General features: G+C 40.2%; 1 protein-coding gene across 4 annotated transcripts; it reads left to right on the top strand.

Moving 5' to 3' along the window:
- The first annotated feature begins 1,952 nt into the window (after positions 1-1,952).
- LOC117746488 (AP-1 complex subunit mu-1) lies at positions 1,953-11,934 on the top strand. 4 transcript variants are annotated; one of them, XM_034555645.1, is made up of 12 exons: positions 1,953-2,261; positions 3,030-3,186; positions 3,313-3,380; positions 3,506-3,636; positions 4,167-4,314; positions 4,508-4,634; positions 4,948-5,090; positions 6,480-6,551; positions 6,826-6,984; positions 7,195-7,320; positions 11,231-11,306; positions 11,695-11,934. In XM_034555645.1, the coding sequence occupies exons 1-12, from the start codon at positions 2,220-2,222 to the stop codon at positions 11,715-11,717; spliced, it is 1,272 nt and encodes a 423-aa protein (XP_034411536.1). In that variant the 5' UTR covers positions 1,953-2,219; the 3' UTR covers positions 11,718-11,934. The 4 variants fall into 4 exon arrangements, with proteins under 4 accessions (XP_034411536.1, XP_034411537.1, XP_034411535.1 ...); XM_034555646.1 differs by having other exon boundaries at positions 1,989-2,261; positions 4,951-5,090; XM_034555644.1 differs by having other exon boundaries at positions 1,989-2,261; positions 4,945-5,090.
- Positions 11,935-19,755: the final 7,821 nt, after the last annotated feature.

Here is a 19,755-nt window from a genome sequence, read left to right as displayed (position 1 = left end):
TTTGTTGCTTGGCTGCCATTTAAGACCTGCAGTCTGTGAGATGATCAAGTTCATTAAGTTTCAGTATGAAGTTAAAGGACCGGGTTCACATGAGCACTTGTGACAGTGAAGACTTGCACAAACTCAGAGCAGTTGAATGAAAATCTGAGTTCAGCTTTAGTGAAGCGAGACACATATTTGCACTATTGCAATACATAATGAGTGGCTGGCTATGCAATATTCACCATCCGAGCACCCAACTAATCACACTAGGGGACCAGAAGTACATGCTTGTAAATGTACTTTTGTGTTGTTGTTGAATATATTTAATGTTATTCCACAATAAATAAGGACACAAAAAGCTAAACAGATAAACACACATAAAAAAACATGTTGATCATGGTCATCCTGTCATGCATAAGCTACCTTTCTTCATCAGGAAATACAGGGTTGGTTGAATCACTTGGTTTTCCAGGTAGTGCATGAAGCGTTTTTTCAAATGTCTGTCTCTGGCCTTGAGTAGCATACGTCAGTATTTCCATGGAGAGGCAGCCATTGATTATTAGTTGGTGCTTCAGGTTTTTTCCATTGAAGAGCTATACAATCTTTTGCCAAAAAACTGAGCAATTTTACCTCAGATTTTGGTAGATTCATATCATCAGAAAAAAGCCCCTATGCAAAGACAGAAAGGTAATGTACAGAAACAACATCAGACATGGTCTGTCTTTACTTTCAACTGTGTGGGAAGTGTTTGCTTTGCAGTTTTATCCAAACATTTGAAAATGGTACTATCTTACGTTGCAGATCAACAATTCATCCAGAAGAGGGAACTACACGATGAAAACAAGGTTGATGACAGAAAGAAGCAGGTCTGTGTAACATGACTTAGAAACCATGGAGGCTTCAAAGATTGAAGAGCATGTTTACATCGAAGCAATGCAAACTCTGGACTTACAGTTGGTCAAACTTGGTCAAATGTAATCTATTTCAGATGTATGCATTGTGTTCTGAAACGGTCACAATACATGAACATTGCATTTCGCCGCACATATCATCCACACATTATCTAACAACATTTTAATACACATGTGTTCCTTCAAAATATGGTATATGGACCATTTAATAATGTTCTATATCCTAATCCATGTCCATTCCATGTCAATAGAAATGGGATGAGACTTAAACCTGGACACAACAGTATCAGCCAATGACCACATCCATTCACACAGGAATATATCTATTAAAGGATTGTCGAACCTCTCTGAAACAGGAGAGACATGATATGGGGGGCAATACCAGCTAAAGCAATAGGAACCAACATAAGAACATCCAATAATATCGGGGTTTACACAGTGGAAGGCAGGTAGTAGGAACAAGAGAGAGGAAATAGTGTTGACAAGGTTATGGTTGGGCCATTGTGCACTAAACAAAACACTGAACATGAGAGGGAAACACCAGACAGGGTTGTGTGAAGGATGTGGAGAAGAGGACTTAGTTCAGCACATAGATTTGAGTTGTAGTGAGTATGACGTGCAGAGATAGAGATGATGAGGAATAAACTGAGGGAATCAGGGGGTGCAGGAATGCACATTGAAAGGATTACTGAGCATGTGTGAGAGAGCACAGGTTAGGGTACTGTTGGCTTTCTTAAAAACACAGGGATTTTGTATAGGATATGATGGAAATGCAGGGACCTGGTACAAGGGTGCTTGTCAGAGGCTATGATGTTATAGGTCTAGAGTGTAAAACATAATAAAATATAATAATATAATTTATTTTATTAATATAATTCTTATTGTTTAATTTTGTTTGTTTTGTTTTGGGGGAAAGATTGTAAGTCTATTGGCTGATTCACACTCCGGAGCAGAAGGGAGCGGTAATGCACCAATAAGCTGATCGCCAACCGCAATAAAACCAGAAGAAGAAGAAAAAGAAGAAGAAGAAGAAGAAAAAGAAGAAGAAGAAGAAGAAGAAGAAGAAGAAGAAGAAGAAGAAGAAGAAGAAGAAGACGAAGACGAAGAAGAAAAACCTCTCTGCAGCAGAGAGCTCCGGGTCCACAGGGGGCGCTAGTCAGATGCCCGGATGGTGTGACAACCCAAACAGGGAAGGGTGGCTTTCCTCTTTTCAGTATTATGAATGAAAGTCTGTTCTTTGAATTTAGCCCCGAAGTAGTTATTGTCAAACATTATCAATAAGCCGCTGATAAGGAGCAGAACTAAGCTCGTGTAAATTAGTTCAAGATGTCTGCGAGTGCGGTGTATGTCTTGGATTTAAAAGGAAAGGTAAGATAACGGGGCAACCTGCTACGTTGCTAAACTGGCGTTAGCCTAGCTCGTAGCCCCGCGGACGCATTCTTCGCTGACAGATCCTGACGCGACTTAATCCGCAGCAGAGTAGCCAAAGCATCGGCATAGGTCGATATTCCAGGTCGAGGGTTTGGCCTTCAATTGAAGCCATGAAAGTGCACAAGGAGGTCAGATGCATGTCATGGTTTCCCTGGAAAATGTTAGGCCACGTAGCGACAGGAAAACAAACCAGCTGTTAGCAGCAGGAAATGTCAACGGTTGCCAAAGCTCCCTTCACAGGTCTACAGTTGAACGCCTCTTGTCTGAGGCGTTACATACATTTTATAATGTTCTTACATCCTATTGTCACCCTTCTGATAAACGGCGCAGACAGCTACCACGCACAGCTCCGTTTCAGTGGAGTAAAAACAACAGTGCAAAGTTACAGGTGCATCATAGACAAGGCAGCTACTTGTATGCCAAATTGCCATATGGCAAAGGTGTTTATCTGTAAAATAAATTGTCAGATTTTTCCATCTAGTTATGGTTTTACACAAAATACAGCATCTCATCATAGATGAGTAAAGATGAATACAAATATATAAACCCATAAGACTATATTAGAAACCTCACCCATTGGTAATTGGCAACTAACATTTCAATAACTATTTCATGTCTTACTATATATCCTTGATAGGCTGTGAGCCATTACCAACAGTACTGCAGATGTTGCGAAGCTAAACAAATGCTATCTGTTTCTTTCAGGTCCTCGTGTGCCGAAATTACCGAGGAGATGTGGACATGTCAGAGATTGAGCACTTCATGACCCTTCTGATGGACAAAGAGGAGGAGGGGACCCTCTCTCCAATTCTGGCCCACGGGGGAGTTCGTTTCATGTGGATCAAACACAATAACCTCTACTGTATCCTTCATTGTATGTTATTGTACCCAACCAACTTGTCAACATTTAGTATTATGTCTCTTGTGCCACTGTGGTGCTTGTATTTTATACTCTTGTAGCTAATATTCTTAACGTGCGTCACATCAGTGGTTGCAACATCCAAGAAAAATGCTAGCGTCTCGCTGGTCTTCTCCTTCTTGTATAAAATTGTCCAGGTAGGGCTGAAGCCTTTTAAGTGTCTACGGCAGAACTATATAGTAAACAACACTAACAAAGCCATACACTTGATGTTTATACTGATGGTCAATTAGGAATATAAAACAGCATTTGTGTTTTTCAGGTTTTTTCAGAGTATTTCAAAGAATTGGAGGAAGAGAGCATCAGAGATAACTTTGTCATCATATACGAGCTGATGGATGAGCTTATGGATTTTGGCTATCCCCAGACTACTGACAGCAAAATTCTGCAGGAGTGAGTTTCTTCTTTACCATAGTCTCACTGCAATTTACGTTATGTACTTTCTTTTAAAGATACAACAAAAGAATACTTCTATATTGATCCATAAATTAAACAAATATTCTGGTACTGGAAATAAGCTGTTGAGAAGCTTTAAGGTGTGTTATTTCTACCTGATAATCAACTTTGGTGATTTTAAGAGATTGTTGATTGTTCTTTAAGTGCTGATATTCATAATGACATTTCCTCCTGTATTTACCAATCAGCTCAGCACACAGAATTAAACCAGCTATTTGATGTCATGTTTATTATACATTGGTTGTTGTGTTAATCAGGTTTCACAGATTGTCATTTCTATATATCTGCAAGTCAACATGAGCTTAGTGTCCTCCTCATAAAGCTAACTCTAGGTTTCCCCCAAGTGTCGTGAGTAAGGACAGTCAGACAATTCTCGTCTTTGAGGTTTTTTGTAACTCACCTACGCAGACAGTTGATTTTTCTCTTTCCTCTATTGTGCCTCTGTGTTTACATTTTTTGTCTCTCAGATACATAACGCAGGAGGGGCACAAGCTAGACACTGGCGCCCCGCGACCCCCCGCCACAGTCACCAATGCTGTCTCCTGGAGGTCAGAGGGCATCAAGTACAGGAAGAATGAGGTCTTCCTGGACGTCATTGAGTCAGTCAACCTCCTGGTAGGAACTCTTTGTTTTAGAAGCTTAAGGAATGCCAGTCACAATGCTTGTAAACTTCCTTCCTGTGTGCGTCACAACATTAGCTATCTAAACTTTCTATATTTTCTGTGGGCAGCTATGAGAGCTCTCTTTAAATGACCTGTGCTTCATATAATGGCATTCTCTGTAACACTTGTATTGCTCTATTTTTCAGGTTAGTGCCAATGGTAATGTTCTACGTAGTGAGATCGTTGGCTCCATTAAGATGCGTGTCTTCCTGTCTGGAATGCCTGAGTTACGGCTGGGCCTGAACGACAAGGTTCTGTTTGAAAACACTGGAAGTGAGTCATCTCTCATAACATACTTTGGTTATTTTTTGTTAATACGCGATTTGAGCTGGGTGAGGAGCTGTCTGACGGACGATTTGATGATAATACATTTCTCTTTCAAACTATAGAAGTGTGGAAATTAGATGATAATTGTTGTCACTTATTGTCTTGCATCATATCTGTCACCTCATACTTATCAGGAAAACCTTAAAATTTAGCGAGAAATTCAATTTGACCTCAGCCGGATTTATACCAGTTTGTGCAGTGCAGGTACGCTTGTCTCTCTCTCTGTTCTTTTCATTTTATCTCTTGTTTTTTCATGGAGGAGGAAAGAGTAAATCTGTAGAGTTGGAAGATGTGAAGTTTCACCAGTGTGTCCGTCTGTCTCGTTTTGAGAATGACCGCACCATCTCCTTCATTCCTCCCGATGGAGAGTTTGAGCTCATGTCCTACCGTCTCAACACTCACGTGAGTACTGTAGATCTACCGGCAGGGTCTGGCGGTCCGATAAACTGACCCCTAACCAGAAGAAGGGTGTCAAATTATCCCTGCCAAGCACCAAATCCCACCACACAGCATATAAACCAATGAATCAGCTGTTGGAAGGTTTTTGGAATGAAAATTGGGTGTACAAGGCACATTTCCTCACTGGTTCAATGTATTAGGCAGTCCACCACAATAACACCTGCTACTCTAAACAGAGAGCTAGTTGCAGGTTAATACTGTAAATCGTAGAGATAGCCTTTTTTGTAAAGGCTTATATTTAGCAAAGGTGTTTACAACAACTTTTTTGGGGGCACAGTAGGCAATCTAATATTTATGCACAAAACTCCTGACCTGGGGACAAAACTAAAGCAATGGGATCTTGGCCAAACCAACCTAACCTTTGCTCAAATGAGGCTAAATTGCTTAATCATCAACCAGGTCAAGAGCATTACAAAAACCTCAGTTTTCTCAGTGGTAAATCATATGGAAGGAGGACAGGGGGAGGATTTAGGAAAACACTAAGGTTAAGAAAAAGTAATGTGACCTCAAATTCTCAATACATGTTTCACAATAGAGTTGCCAGTAAGCTTGTGGGAAAGGAAGTAGCACAGTGGAGCAGAGTTCTCTCCAGTTGTAGCTACTTGAGGTCAAACTTGAAACTTCTGGAGTTGCATATTACTCAATCATATCTGTCGTACCTCCTTCGTCCACAAATTCACCCCAAATGTCCGAGTGATTTGTGGTAAAAAATAAATAAAAAGAATTTACACAACAAGTTAAAAGTTACATATGCGTTCATTTAAAGTATTGCTCAGTGTATATCTTGGTCACAAATGTTTAAAAAAGGGATCAAGATTGTTTTCATGTTACAACATTGTGTGCCTCATTATCTTCTATTGGCAGATACATTATTTTCCGATTTCTTTATCCAAAAAAGAAAAGTTAATCTTATCAATATTTGCCAAAAAGAAATCTAGTATCTGCTGGGCTATATACTGTATCCCGGTATATGTTTTAGGTGGATACACTAAGTAACATGTTGCATAACCCCCCCCCCCCCCCATGCTTTGTGCAATCTATGTCTTTCGCTTGATTTCCTCTGCGACACAGAGCACACAGCACTGATTGCACACAGTGCAAAGTTTAAGTGTATGACTACTTTTGTTGGTAGTAAATATATCTATGCCTACAAATGCATGTCTTATTCTTAAACATTTAATGTTGGTTCTTGTTGCAGTAATATCTGCTATCCACCAGGTGGTGCCCGCATCATATGTTATTTAAACGGGCGCATATGTTCAGTGTAAAAGAGCCTGTACAAAATGAATTTGATAGTGTATCAAATGTGTGTGTTTTTCTTTTATTTCTCAGGTGAAGCCCTTGATCTGGATTGAATCTGTCATCGAGAAGCACTCCCATAGTCGGATCGAGTACATGATCAAGGTAGGTCACCTTTGCACTCTTGTCATCTATAGCAACATTCTTGTTGTCACATCTGGGTCCCATTGTTAATTCGTAAAATAAAAAGTAAGAAGGAAACATTTGAATAGAGGGTAATGCAGTTCAGGCCGACTTAGTTGTTTCTTATGTTGTGTATTTAGTTTTCATGTGAGGCAAATCATATTTAATACTGTCTTCAAGCCTCAGCCCTGGTTTGATAGCCTGTGCCGGAGGGACATTGTGTTAAAACTTGACCTGCTTGTTTTTCTCGTTTCAGGCGAAGAGTCAGTTCAAAAGGCGCTCCACAGCCAACAACGTGGAGATCCACATTCCTGTGCCAACGGATGCTGACTCACCCAAATTCAAGACCACGGTGGGCAGCGTGAAGTGGGTGCCCGAGAACAGCGAGATCGTCTGGTCAATCAAGTCCTTCCCTGTGAGCATTAATCATGAGTCTCATACAGATGTTAAAAAGTGATGTTTTGGTTTTAAGTAATGCTGCAAGATTTTGCGTTGCAGTTAGCTTGTGTTTCTCACCTGACTTGTAATGGGGGGTCAGTTTTGTGCTATAGATAACATTGATAATAACTTCGCAGTATAATTTCAAGTTCTTTATTTACAAATCTGTGTTGTGACCTTCATACAGGGTGGAAAGGAGTATTTGATGCGCGCCCACTTTGGTCTACCGAGTGTGGAGGCTGAAGACAAGGAGGGGAAGCCACCAATTAGTGTCAAGTTTGAGATCCCATACTTCACCACCTCAGGCATCCAGGTACAACACACACACACACACACACACACACTTCTGTCAAACATTATTTGAAAATAGTTCCACAAGTAATTTGTTTACGCTCCTTGCAGTAGGGAGAGGGTAGAGGTCAAACAAGCCGAAACTCAATTCCAATTGACGCAAAAACAAGGTGTTTATCACAGGAAAATGCACTAAATCTGCTTACAGTTTCGAACTGTGTTTATGATTCCTGTTTAGTAAACCGTCTGGGAGCAAGTTCAAGCAAATGCCACAGTTTATCTGCACCTGCTGTCTGATTATTGCCCAGTGTCCATGCATGCATAGTCCACATAGCTTGCGGTGCTTGTTGTTTCCCTGTCATTCTGGATTTAGAGTTCATGGTACGGAGCAGCGTCTCTCATATGAACTCGCTCTCTCTCTCCAGAGCAGGAATTCAAACAATTCATATTTGACAGGTTTTTGGCCAGAGGGGGCAGTACGGGAGCACTGTTAAACTGAGACTCTTTTTGTGGTAGAGAAAATGTCTACAGTTGAACAAACCAGAAAGCAACTGCTCATCAACTTGGACTGAGCCCTCTGCCTTTATGTTAATCACAGTCATAGAAAATGTCATTCTTAGCTACAGGTAAGTAGATTAATCTGAATTTGGTTGGAATTCCCATGAAAATTAGTCAATGTTTTTCCTTCATGTTTGAATGAAAACTTCCTCTTGCTGACCACAGACGTATAATCCTAGTTGTCCTGTGATTATGTGTGTATCATTACATTAACACAAACCTATGTTTCTCCATGTCTGGGTGTGAGGAAACAATTGCAACTCGACAAACTCCATTTGAAAATAGGAATTGTTCAAAAGCATTTACATTATTCCATCTCAGTGTTTTGCTTATTTGTTATTTCGTTATTCCTTTGAATTTAAATATTCTCAACTGATGTTTAAGCCAGAAGTTGTAAAATACTGGTGCATTCATGTAAATGCTGGTTTTCTAAAGACATGGCACAAGCTATCAATGCCACTGTTGTTAAAAGCTTTAATGTGATGGAAGCTGGAGAGTAACTTTCTTATTGAGCATTCATTAATTCTTAAAACAATATTTCTTTCAGACTATATAAACGTATAGACTTTGATATAAACTTTAATAGTTATTTTATTTTTTATATTAAGCTCTTTGATCCACTTGATTCTTCTCAGCTGATGTGGGGCCTGAATCTCTCCTTCTTTCACTTGTATTTTCTTTTTAACCTTTAACACTGCTTTCTGTTGTTTGATACAAATGAAAAGAGCTAGGATCTAATTTTTTCCAGCTTCTCCACATTTTCTATGACAGTCAATAAAACCTTATTAAGTTATATGGTCATTATGCAGCCCACTTGGAAACAAGTAGCTTGAACCCACGTTAATTGAAATATGTGCTACTTTTAATTGGGATGGTTCTGGCAGTACAAGAATGCTTGCCATTTTGCTAGGGTAATTTGGAAATAATTAATTTCCTTTTCTTTCCTACCTTTCACATCTTTGCCAATCCATAAATGAACAGACACCTGAATAAAAGCAATGCATCAAGTCATTGTGCAGCGACAAAGCCACTTGTTGAGATGCTCCATGAAATGGAGACGAGGATAGAGATGAGCCCTTTGCTGACTTGTATTCAAACACAATGTCAAAAAATTATATATTATGTAATCTATATCTAAGAAAATGCCTAAAAAAATTACACAAATATATTCACTTTAACAAATATACAATGGAAGAATATAAAAATGACCATATTCACACTTAATAATCAGGAAGCGTTGTTTTAGCAGTAACTATTATTACCGTAACTATAATTTGACTTCAACTGATTGATTGAGCAAGTTTAACATACTTTAAATTAGTGCTAAATGTTTTTTAGTGTCATTTTTTAAAGAAGATATGACATGTGACAGAAGTTAAGGGCGATATTAGAAGTAAGGTTTTCCACTAGCATTTAGGATCTACATGTATCAATCTAGAATATTAGGATTGGTGCTTTAGTTGACCCAAAAGCTTAAAAACATCTTGCTCAGTGTTTGCAAACAGACTGTGGTGCACCCACCATCTCAAAGGGAACCTATTAAGATTCCCATCGAACTCTTGTCAGGCCAGTAACCTGTCCCTTATTACAGGGCAACAGCAGAATGGCTCTCAGACTCTCATGCAGCCAGGAACACCACTCTCTACGTGTGAGATGAGGCTGTAAAGCTTAATTAGACACATGTAAATATCAAAGCATGAGAAAGTTCCTCTTAACTCTACCACTAAGTGTAGGGGAGAGCACATGTGAAGTGTGTATGATGCACATAGCTGCACTGTATAAATTCAAGTAGAAATGGATTAACCTCACACTTTGGCCAAGTGGCAATAACAGCAGAATTGTCATTACTTTTCCAAATCTCCCGTCTTTAGGTGATGCTGAGGGAACCCAAACAAGTAGTCAGATGCATTTTGGGCCATAGCTTCTCCCAAGAGCCTGATAGATCCAGACCACACATGTAGTCTGTACTTACCAAACGAGATACAACAAACATCCTCCTTTTCCCTTCTCATCTTACAAGCCATAATGATATTTTGCGGAGGACGGCTTTTGATGCCGTTTTGCTGACTGCGTACCCACGGTCAGACCGACGGCATGTTTGGCTGCTGGGGTTCAGGGAGAAGTGCTGTGCCGACAGACTCGGTGATCCCGTGTCTGAGTTTGTCGTCATGCGTCTGGTGTCCAAGGCACTCTGTCGCTCTCTGTCTATCTGACCTCACTGTGTAGTGGAAGGTAATAACAAGGCGGCCACTACAGAGGCTCGCCGCCACTCAACCCACAAATTCCTGCCCTGTCTGTCCAGCCATTGGCTGGGAACTGGCATGATGGAGACACGGCATGGCAATGTCTCCCAGAGAGGGGTCATGTCAGCCTTTTTAAGTGGCCGCTTTCATCCCTGCTAATTGTGAAAAGACAGAACCGATTGTTTTTTGTTTGCTTTTTTGCAGAAGGGTTGAACGGGTGAAACTTATTCCTACAGAAGCACACTGATGCATGAAAGAAATGTCTACAATAGCTGTGACCGATGCATATTGCTACCTCCAAGATGAATTCATGTACCACAGAGAAGTTCTCAATGCCATTGTGGTTGAATTGTGATCCATAATACATGTAAAGTAATATTTCAACATTTATGAAGAAAAACAATGTGCAATCATTTTCAATGATGGACAGGAGGGCATGGTATTTAGTGTGTTTCTGAAAATAAGCTCTGTTGTAACACTGATCTGGTGAAATATCAGTTAATGGCTTGTGAAAGTTGTATCTTGATAATGCTGATGTGCCGGTTTTTTCCTCACATGCATAAAAAAAAATTCAGTTATGTAAATGAACTTAGAGAACAGCTTTCAAGGGAAACTATCTGCTTCCCTTCTCGCAGTGTGACTCATACTACTGCTTCCTCATCAACACTACTCGTACTACAACATGCAGCTCGCGACAAGCTTAAAGGAGTACTCCACTTAAAATGTGTCTTGAGTATTGAATGCTTTCTGTAGGTTTGAAAGGAGGCTCTGAAAGGTTTGTAGTGTCGTTCCGTTGCAGACAATGAAGACGCAACAGAAACTCAAAAGTAAAAATACTGTATCAAAAATATCTATAGGAAACTTCTCAAACCGTAATGCACTTCTATGTGCAATATGTTACAAACAATTCAAGTGCATGCTGGGATGGGCTTCAGCCTGCCTTATTCAGACTGTGAACATTTTGAAGAATAGGTAGTTTTAGCTTCTAGAAAAATAACTGTTGTGTTACTTGTTGCACTACAACCCAGCAATAATGTGCAAACTCAAAAACTGTTCATATCAAAGAATTCAGTGTTGGAAAAAACTCTCTTTGTGTTCACAGCAGTCATTCAGCTTTGTTTTCCTCAACAGGTGCGTTACCTGAAGATCATTGAGAAGAGCGGCTATCAGGCCCTGCCATGGGTGCGCTACATCACCCAAAATGGAGGTAGGTTATGATTTAGCTAATACTTGTGCAGCTCTTAGGCAACAGTTGGGCAATGCAGTGCAATGTGGTGGGAACCAGCCTTGAACTGATGCAGTTCTATGAAAAGGGGATACACTGTAGAACATGAGGCAATGTGGCAACGTCCTGCGAAATGTGAGAAAGTTAACTTTTTCCTGTCGAGCTTCCCTGATCTTCATACCGAAATTTCGAACGTTGCACATGTTGGTCTTTTCGCTAATGTTGCCACTAATTGCCAAACATCCTTATCTCATTTCCTTTGTATTCCATTCATTCTGGGTGGAAAGCATCAGCTGCCTCCACTTGATTTCTCTCTGATTCTCTCTTTTCTTTTGTCCATTTGATTAAGTTTTGTCCATTTCCTCCTCAGATTACCAGCTCCGGACCCAGTAGGCAGCGCCTCAGCCGGCAGTAAGCAGGTGGAAATCAGAGGGGGCGGCGTGGAGCCGCTAATTTGCTATCAATGGCAGGTGTCAGTCATGAGACCAGAGGACTGTCTTTTTCTTTAGTTTTTGTATCTGTTGACGTTATACTGATTTCTGATCAATCCAAATATTAGTTGGAGCCTTCAGTTAGGCAAGGTTATCAAATAAAATGTAATTTTGTTTTACTACTGTGTGGCTCCTAATGTGAGCGAGGCCAAGAATCGCAGGAGTAATGTTTACATCAACGCGCAGAGATGTACACAATCTTATCACAATGGGTCAAATGGTTAAAATGAGCATGTTACAATTCTCCTTTAAAGTTACTGTAATCACATCCTCGCAGGTTAATAACAAACTCTCCGGGTCAGTCTGAGTAGGATATTTTTTATATGAAGCTGCTTTGTTCTGCCACAATTCCTATTTGTTGATTATGTGTATATATTTGTTTCATGTGAATGAACTTCAGTGTTATTTGTTTGCTAATTGCAAAAACAGTTGTCTGTCTTTTTTTTTTTTTGTATTATCAACCTGTGACGCCATTGCTACATGCCAGAGCATTGCCCTTCTGGCTCCATTGCTGTTGTGCTTTTCATCAGTTTGACTCCTCTGACATTCGGCTTTGCAGAAAACATGAAGTTTAAGTCGCGCAGTAAAGAGAATACCAGTTGAAAATCCCTCTTTTCCAACCCAACACTCGTTTCCCTTTTCCCTGTCTGTAACCACACACCTTTTAAATCATTAAATGTCTATTTAGAGAAAACTATTCCACTGCCTCACTGCATCATTTTGTTTGTGATGTCAGTGCAGTCCAGTGGGCTGTCAGTGTCATCAGCCGGCACCTGTCCCACAGACCAATGAGGAATGCTGAATGGAGGGGGAAACTCTGCAGAGGAGGGGGGTTTCCTGTATCAGGCTTGTGGTTGTTGTTGGTTCTTTCCACCCCGTCCTGGAGGTCTTTTCAAACAGTGCGACTCTTAATACGCAGGTCCCGTGATATCATAGGTAATTGAGCACCAGCACTCCGTAAACAGCCAGGAGAGCAGGAAAGGATGTGACTCAAGCTGTGGTCAATGTTCACAGACATGCTCGAGAGAAACGTAGGATGGACCAGCACAGACTAGCTATTGTTCGTGCCAAGCCAGACTGCAGTGGTCCTGCATGAGGTCATTCCTTAAATTTGTCCTGTAAGGGGACTGTGATACTTTTAATATACGTGACTCAAAGCAGAAGCTGAAGGGCCATGCACCATGTTTTTTTTTTCTTCTTTCAATTCTTCTTAAAAGCACTTGTTTTTGTTGAAACACCTACAGAGCAGGTGTGCCTCGTCCGTGAACAAAATATGACTCACTTTAGATAGAGAGATTGTCGTTCTTCAGACAAGTTGGTAAATCTGCTGAATTTGTAGAAAAGCAAAGTGAGTTTATTGAGCTTTTTGCAGACTTGCAGACCTGATCCCTTGAGCGAGCTCCCGCATTAGAGTGATGACAGGTATGAGACTGGCAATAACACCTACTCTGACCAGATTCAATGTTATCCTGTCTACATCAACCTTGTTAACAGTCTGATGTTGGGAGAGCTTTGGTTCTAAATGAAATACAGTACAGACATTTTTACAAGATTGTCTTTTCACATGGGCACTTTAAGTTAGAACATCTTAAATGATGATGTAGTTAAAGTCATAAAATCCCTGCGGCACAGCCGTTGGTAGAACAGACTTACTCATCTCCCTCGCTGGGGAACAGTCTCTGTGATACTTGGCAGAGCATGTGAATATAGTATTTGGCACACGATGAGAACATTGCATTCATGCAGCAAATCCAACCTCTGGGGAGTCAGAGGGCAAATCTGACATACACCTCATGTTGCACGATTGCTTACAGAAGTTACAGCAAAACATGAGTGTCTTTCTTATGTTCACAAATATTTAACATAAACATATACTCTCTTATCTAAGAATAACCGCAGGGTTATAATAACATGTTTCTCAGGCACAGGTCCTCATTTATGTTCAAATGTTGTGAAATTATAAAACAACTAATCATAAGCAGAAAAATTGAGATTCCCTACTCAAGTAATATTAGCAATGCGGACATATGAATATTCACTATTTCAAGTTAAAGTCCTGCTATTTAAGTTTTATCAGCAAAATGTACTTAAAATATCAAAAGTAAAAATACTCATTATGCAGCAGAATAGCTTCTGTCAGTGGTATATTATCATGTGTAAAATGATCAAATATGATTAAATCCAATTATTTAAACTACTTTCTATACATAATGTACCCTTTTTTTTAATTTAAAATTGTAATGCAAAAAACGTTCTCTTTTGCAGAAACAGAAGTTAAGTTGAGCTTTGGACGTATTTAGGTAAATACACTAGTTAGATTCTGCCACTCTATATTTTAAAATGTTTTGTTGAAAGTTAAAGTTCTGTGATTGTAAACCAATTGAAAATAATAAAAAATTAGGAACTGTGGAAAAGGAATTAATATAAATGAATTGAAAACAAATCTTGACTATGAAATGCCCCATGTACACAGATATTCTTTAAAAATGCACTTGTCATTTGATGGTATTTTAAATGACAGCATTGGTGTTAACTTAACTTCATTAGCTGTGGAATTCATAGTTTGGAAAATGTTATAGTTATGGCTTGTAAAATAATCCCACTAACTTCTAGGGAAAAAAGTGGTTTTGCATTAACTTTAAGGTTAAATAGGTTAAATTGAGCTGTAACCTGCATGGTACTGAACAAAATGAATGCACCTTGTGACACCTCCAACATAACTAGCTAACTCGTGGAGGTATTTGGTTCTCGTGCCAATGCACCATTGTTACTGATTTTATTGTCAATGGAAAATAACTATGGTTACGAAACAGTGTGATGCAGCAACAGGTAGAGGTTTGACAGCGTGGCAGCGTTGACTTCAAACACAGGTGTGCCACGAGGAACCCTGTGTTTACCCACACACGGAACCCCGGCGCCTAGCAACCGAGGGAAATCCTCCTGTGTCGTATCAGGACTGTGATCCAGGCGTGACGTCAAGGCAGGTCGTTCCCTTCTCAGTCACGCAAGATGCCCCTATAATCACCGGTGTGAAGCCTCTCGCCCTCAGTTGTGAAATACAAATAGTTGAGTCACCGTGAGACAGTAACTGGAGAAAAGGTACTTCTTTCTGCGAGGGACTTCCTCCCACAGAAACCTGAAAAGGTTGTTAGACTGGTTGAAAAACACCAGGAGCTCAGTGTGTGTGTGTGGTCCGTGCTGGCTTTACAGGGGGGTATTCCTCAAGTGTGGGGAAAATTCCATCGTCCTGTAGACTGTAGAACAATATTGGTCTAAAGAGCATATAGCTGAGTGTTCAACATAGCTGGCCTTGAAACACTATTGTTCACCCTCGGTCCTCTAGCCCACACATCGCTGACAGACACAGCCCAGTGCAGCACGTAACCGTAGGTCAGACAGCCTCATCAGAGACTTCATTTGAGGTCACTTACTTGTTGTGTCACATGGTCAAAGTGCACATCCGGTTAAACATATGTCACAACTGTTATATTTACCTACCATTAAGAGATCTCATATAACAAGTGTTTTGTTATGTCTTTGCCTTGGAAACTGACTCATCAACAGTGGGGTCCAAAGTCTGAAGGATCAGCAAGTACAGTAAAGCACGTACAGCCTTATTATCAACCTCCTTTCATAACACGCAGACCATATCATTATGGACTACCGGGGCAATGCATCCCACACTGGGGGTAGGACCCCCCAAGTGGTCCCAAGATGAATCACAGAGGTCAGCAGATGAATTAAAGAAATGTTAGACGTTTTGGGAAATGAGTTTATTCGCTTTTTTACAGATTAAGATTACAAGATCAAGATCACCCTCATGTCTTGTGGTTTTTAAACTAATTAGCATAGCTTTGCAATAAAGACTGGAAACCCTGGGAAACAGGTAGTCTAAAGGTAACAAAATCCACTGAATGGACGACCAGGAGTTTGATCTTCTCTAAAAGCCTCTAAAAATCTTTCAAACAAGACAAACCTGTGAAAAATGTATGTAAACTGCTCACAGGGATCTCAAGTAGACATGTCAAGGCTGCAACTAACAATTATATTCTAGATAAAATGTTTGAGCAGTAAAATGTCCATTAAAGTATCCCAGAGCCCAATATGAGGGTCTTCAAATCGCTTTTTGCCAGAGATGTTCTGTTTACAGTCACATAAAACAGAGAAATGCAGAAAATGCTTCCAATTGAGATGCTGGAACTAGCAAATCTAAATCTGACTTTTTTATTCAACCCTTACTTTTAAAGTTTTGTATATTCCTGGAAAATTACCCTGGATACCATCTGGGCAAAAAGTGCTGTGTTTGTTTTGTCAGTCAGTAAATGTGTCCTCTTTTTACAGTTATCCAAACTAAATGTCAATACAAGAGACATAGTTTTCTAAATATGCCCCCGGTCGTTCTTTCTCTCTATATTTACATGCTTGTCTTTCCTCTGTGCTGTGCAGTTACAGTGCCACGACATGCCCGACGCTGCTGAAGGATTATGTGAATAATTACATATCTATAATGACGGTTCTGTACAATCTGAGGCAGAATCTACAGGCCAGTTTGAATCATGTTTTTCCTTTGACAACTCTCTGTAATGGCGAGGGAACAACCCCCCACTAAACAAATACAGACGTGTCCGGCTTGTATAAGAAGGAAGTCGTCTTGTTGAAAAAGATGTCTTCCTTTATCAAATACATAAAAAGAGAAGAAGCACCTAGTGTGTTCCCATAGCACTGGGCATAATTTATCTTTTATTATAAAGGAGTAAGTCTTTCAATCTACTCTGTCGCTGGACAAAACCCTCAAAATTATTGTTGCTTGAGGCAGAATGCTGATTGAGAACTCCTTTCTTGTAACACAATAGATGGCGAAATCCTTGTCTGTCCTCTTTGTGAAAGCACAGGACACCTGGCTGTTAGATGTAAGTTCAAAGGCCTGTAGGAGCTTTCAGTAACCTTCTGTTCTTCTTTTATATTTGGATAAAGAAAGACAAGTGCACAGTGGGCACAAAGACACCTTGCAATCTGGATAATGACAATTGCAGACCTTCAGCAGCACTGCAGAGGACAAACCTCGACTTCCTGTCCTTCAAATTGCTTTTTTAACCAGCTACAAATCTACATCTGGATGTTATCTGGACAGTAACAGCTGTAATAAACATCGACACACTCGTCAGAAACACCCCAATTCACTTTGATTGTCTAGCCTTTTGGTTTTGCTCCCTGCCACTGAAAATATTTGTGTTTTCCCGTCTCTTGCTCCTCTGGACATTTGATAGGCCTTGGACGGCGTCTAACATACTTTCTGCTGTCTTAATGCCGGCCCGTTGCACCAAATGATATTTTAGCACAAGTGCATGGCAACAGCAAAACAAAGAGGCACAAGATGAATTCTTTGGCCGACCACTTTCTGAATTACTGATCATGTAAAAACCCGCTGTGGCTCCCAGATTGCAAACATCAGTCCTTGGAGCCTGCATGCAAACCAGCCCTCTAAATAGGCTTGTCTATTTCTGTTGGGCTGCGGGGGGAAACATGTGTTTGACATCAGAGTCACCCGCTATGGACGTTTTGCAGTGGGGCTTCCTTGTCCCCTTACAGCAACTCCACTTAAATGAGCGGGTGACAATAGCTGATGTTAAAGAGTAATTACAGTCCAATCAGTGAGCTCATGTTCGAGGACAGCCCTGCTTACTGAGGTTAAATGTTTTTTTTAAATCCAATATTGTCTCATTTTGAATCTGTTTGGGCTACTGGGCTCTGGATAGACAGCAGCAGAGTAAACACACGCACAAAGTACAGCGTGTCCCGCCCCACAAGAAAGTCTCCAACACTACCGAGCCATGTACAACATGCTCAACATCAAAGAGCAAAGTCATAAGCAACTTTAAATTACTGAATTACTCAGAAACCTGATGCACATGAACAGTTCAGACAGGCAAAGGTGAATGAGCAGCTCCATCCTGCTATAACTGTTGAGGAGCTCCTAATCAAAACACTAAACAGGCACATTGGTCCAGCTGTGCTACTGATGACCTAGTGGAAAAGAAAAATGCTTTGTGGCTCCCAGGTGTAGATATGTAACAATTTCAGCTCATAGATAATATTAGGTCACACCAAACATAGTCTTATGAAATGTTTTGAAATGAGAATGACATTAAAATTCAGTCCATGCAGGGAAAGTCTGAGAGATATTTTTCGCAAAATAGAAGGATTACATGAAGGAGACATAAAGAAATCAGTGGACATCAGGAGGATTTGCCTTCAAATCTGTCAGATTTGGACTTTTACTGCAAGTGAAGTTTTCATTTTCATTTCCGCTTCAGTAAATCTAACCCTAAAATTCATTTGAACCAACCCCCATTATCAGCTTTTACTTGTTCTTAGTTTTAGCTCATTATATATATATATATATATAATACATGTGCCCTCGATGGACTGGCGGCCTGTCCAGGGTGTCCCCTGCCTTCGCCCTATGTCAGCTGGGATAGGCTCCAGCGCCCCCGCGACCCTAATGAGGATAAGCGGTATTTGAAAATGGATGGATGGATGGATGGATATATATATATATATATATATATATATAGATAGATAGATAGATAGATAGATAGATAGATAGATAGATATAGATATAGATATACCTCTCACATCCATTGTTTTTTTTAAACTTGTTGTACTTTTACATTTTAAAAAGGAACCTTTTCACATGACATGCACGTGGACATTTGTGGTGCTGCCTGTCACATGATCCACTTGCGGTAAAGCAGCAGAACCGTCATGTTATTCATGTCCATAACACACAAGTCTGCTTTTTGGAGTTTCATGCAATTTGGTGAAACTGAGGTGACTGTCAATCTGGAGTAAACATCTGAAAAAGAGCAGTCCACCTGGCAACTCTCTGAAAGAAATGTTCAAATAAAAACTCTCCCGTTGAAAAGGCAGGTGATGCTTTTGACCAGTTATCCTCATGAACCCAACCAGTAATTGTTTCCCAGTCACAGAGTGTATTTACCCAATCAGCTCGTGGAGAAGAGGAGGAATGAGAGGCCTGTGTGACACTGGCTCTCTCCCTCTATAATTTCCGTCCCCATTTTCCACCAAGACCACTCAATCTTACAGCCATATGGCGGTTTGCTGCCATAACCATTCAAAGCTGAGTAAAAATAAACCTTTGGGACGCATCCTGGGACAGGGGTTTGAAAATGCTTTCAGTACAACTTGTGCCTGACTTTGAGCTGGTTACGATAACCTACTGTGATTCATCCTATCTGCAGATGATTCCCCTCATATAATTTGCAATGGGAGTACGGTCAGGGTATACAATATCATTCAGTTAAAATTCAAGGGTGAGGCAAAAATAGACATTCAACCACATGAAGGAGTTGAATCCAGAAATAGCTTGTTTGATGGGTATATATTTCAGTGGTGCAATGATGGGGTCTCTCCAGAAAGCTTTAAAAGCTCCCCCTCATTTATGATTTGGGGTAGGGTGGTTGCGCACATGGTTAGCTTACTGTGTGCTTCTGCATAATACACAGACAGTTTAAGAATTCAAACATCCTGAAGCATTTAGATAGGGAAAAAAAACGTCTTGAAATGTAAATTACACACTCTCCCAAAATAAACCCACGTGTGGAGAATGCCACTTATTGTTAATCTTGGATAAAATTAATTAGATTAGCCAATGCTCTTTCTTCAGTCTTTCCGCAAACACTGCATGTCTTCATACCACAGTCTGATGTAGTAATTGCTGCATATTAGGAGGTGTGGCTGCCTCCCACGTTGATTAACCTGTAGATGTGGTATGAGGCACGCAGACATGGAGACACGATCTTCGCCCCCATCAGAGCAATTACAAAGATTACTGTCTCTGTAATTATTGGGACAATTTATGGCCTAGTATTGTAATAGTTAGTATTTCACAATGAGGAATAACTGTCAAAACATATGTT

Source organism: Cyclopterus lumpus, chromosome 17, assembly GCF_009769545.1.
Source record: "Cyclopterus lumpus isolate fCycLum1 chromosome 17, fCycLum1.pri, whole genome shotgun sequence".
In the NCBI taxonomy this organism is placed as follows: Eukaryota; Metazoa; Chordata; class Actinopteri; order Perciformes; family Cyclopteridae; genus Cyclopterus; species Cyclopterus lumpus.
Note: the sequence above shows the minus strand (reverse complement) of the source record. Positions and strands in the feature narration are given on the sequence as shown.

Excerpts from the sequence above, each read along its gene's own strand:
- LOC117746488 (XM_034555644.1), top strand. The coding sequence starts at position 2,220 with ATGTCTGCGAGTGCGGTGTATGTCTTGGATTTAAAAGGAAAG. Across the intron at positions 3,637-4,166 it reads GACAGCAAAATTCTGCAGGA|ATACATAACGCAGGAGGGGC; the intron begins GTGAGTTTCTTC and ends TTTGTCTCTCAG. Across the intron at positions 6,985-7,194 it reads GGTCAATCAAGTCCTTCCCT|GGTGGAAAGGAGTATTTGAT; the intron begins GTGAGCATTAAT and ends ACCTTCATACAG.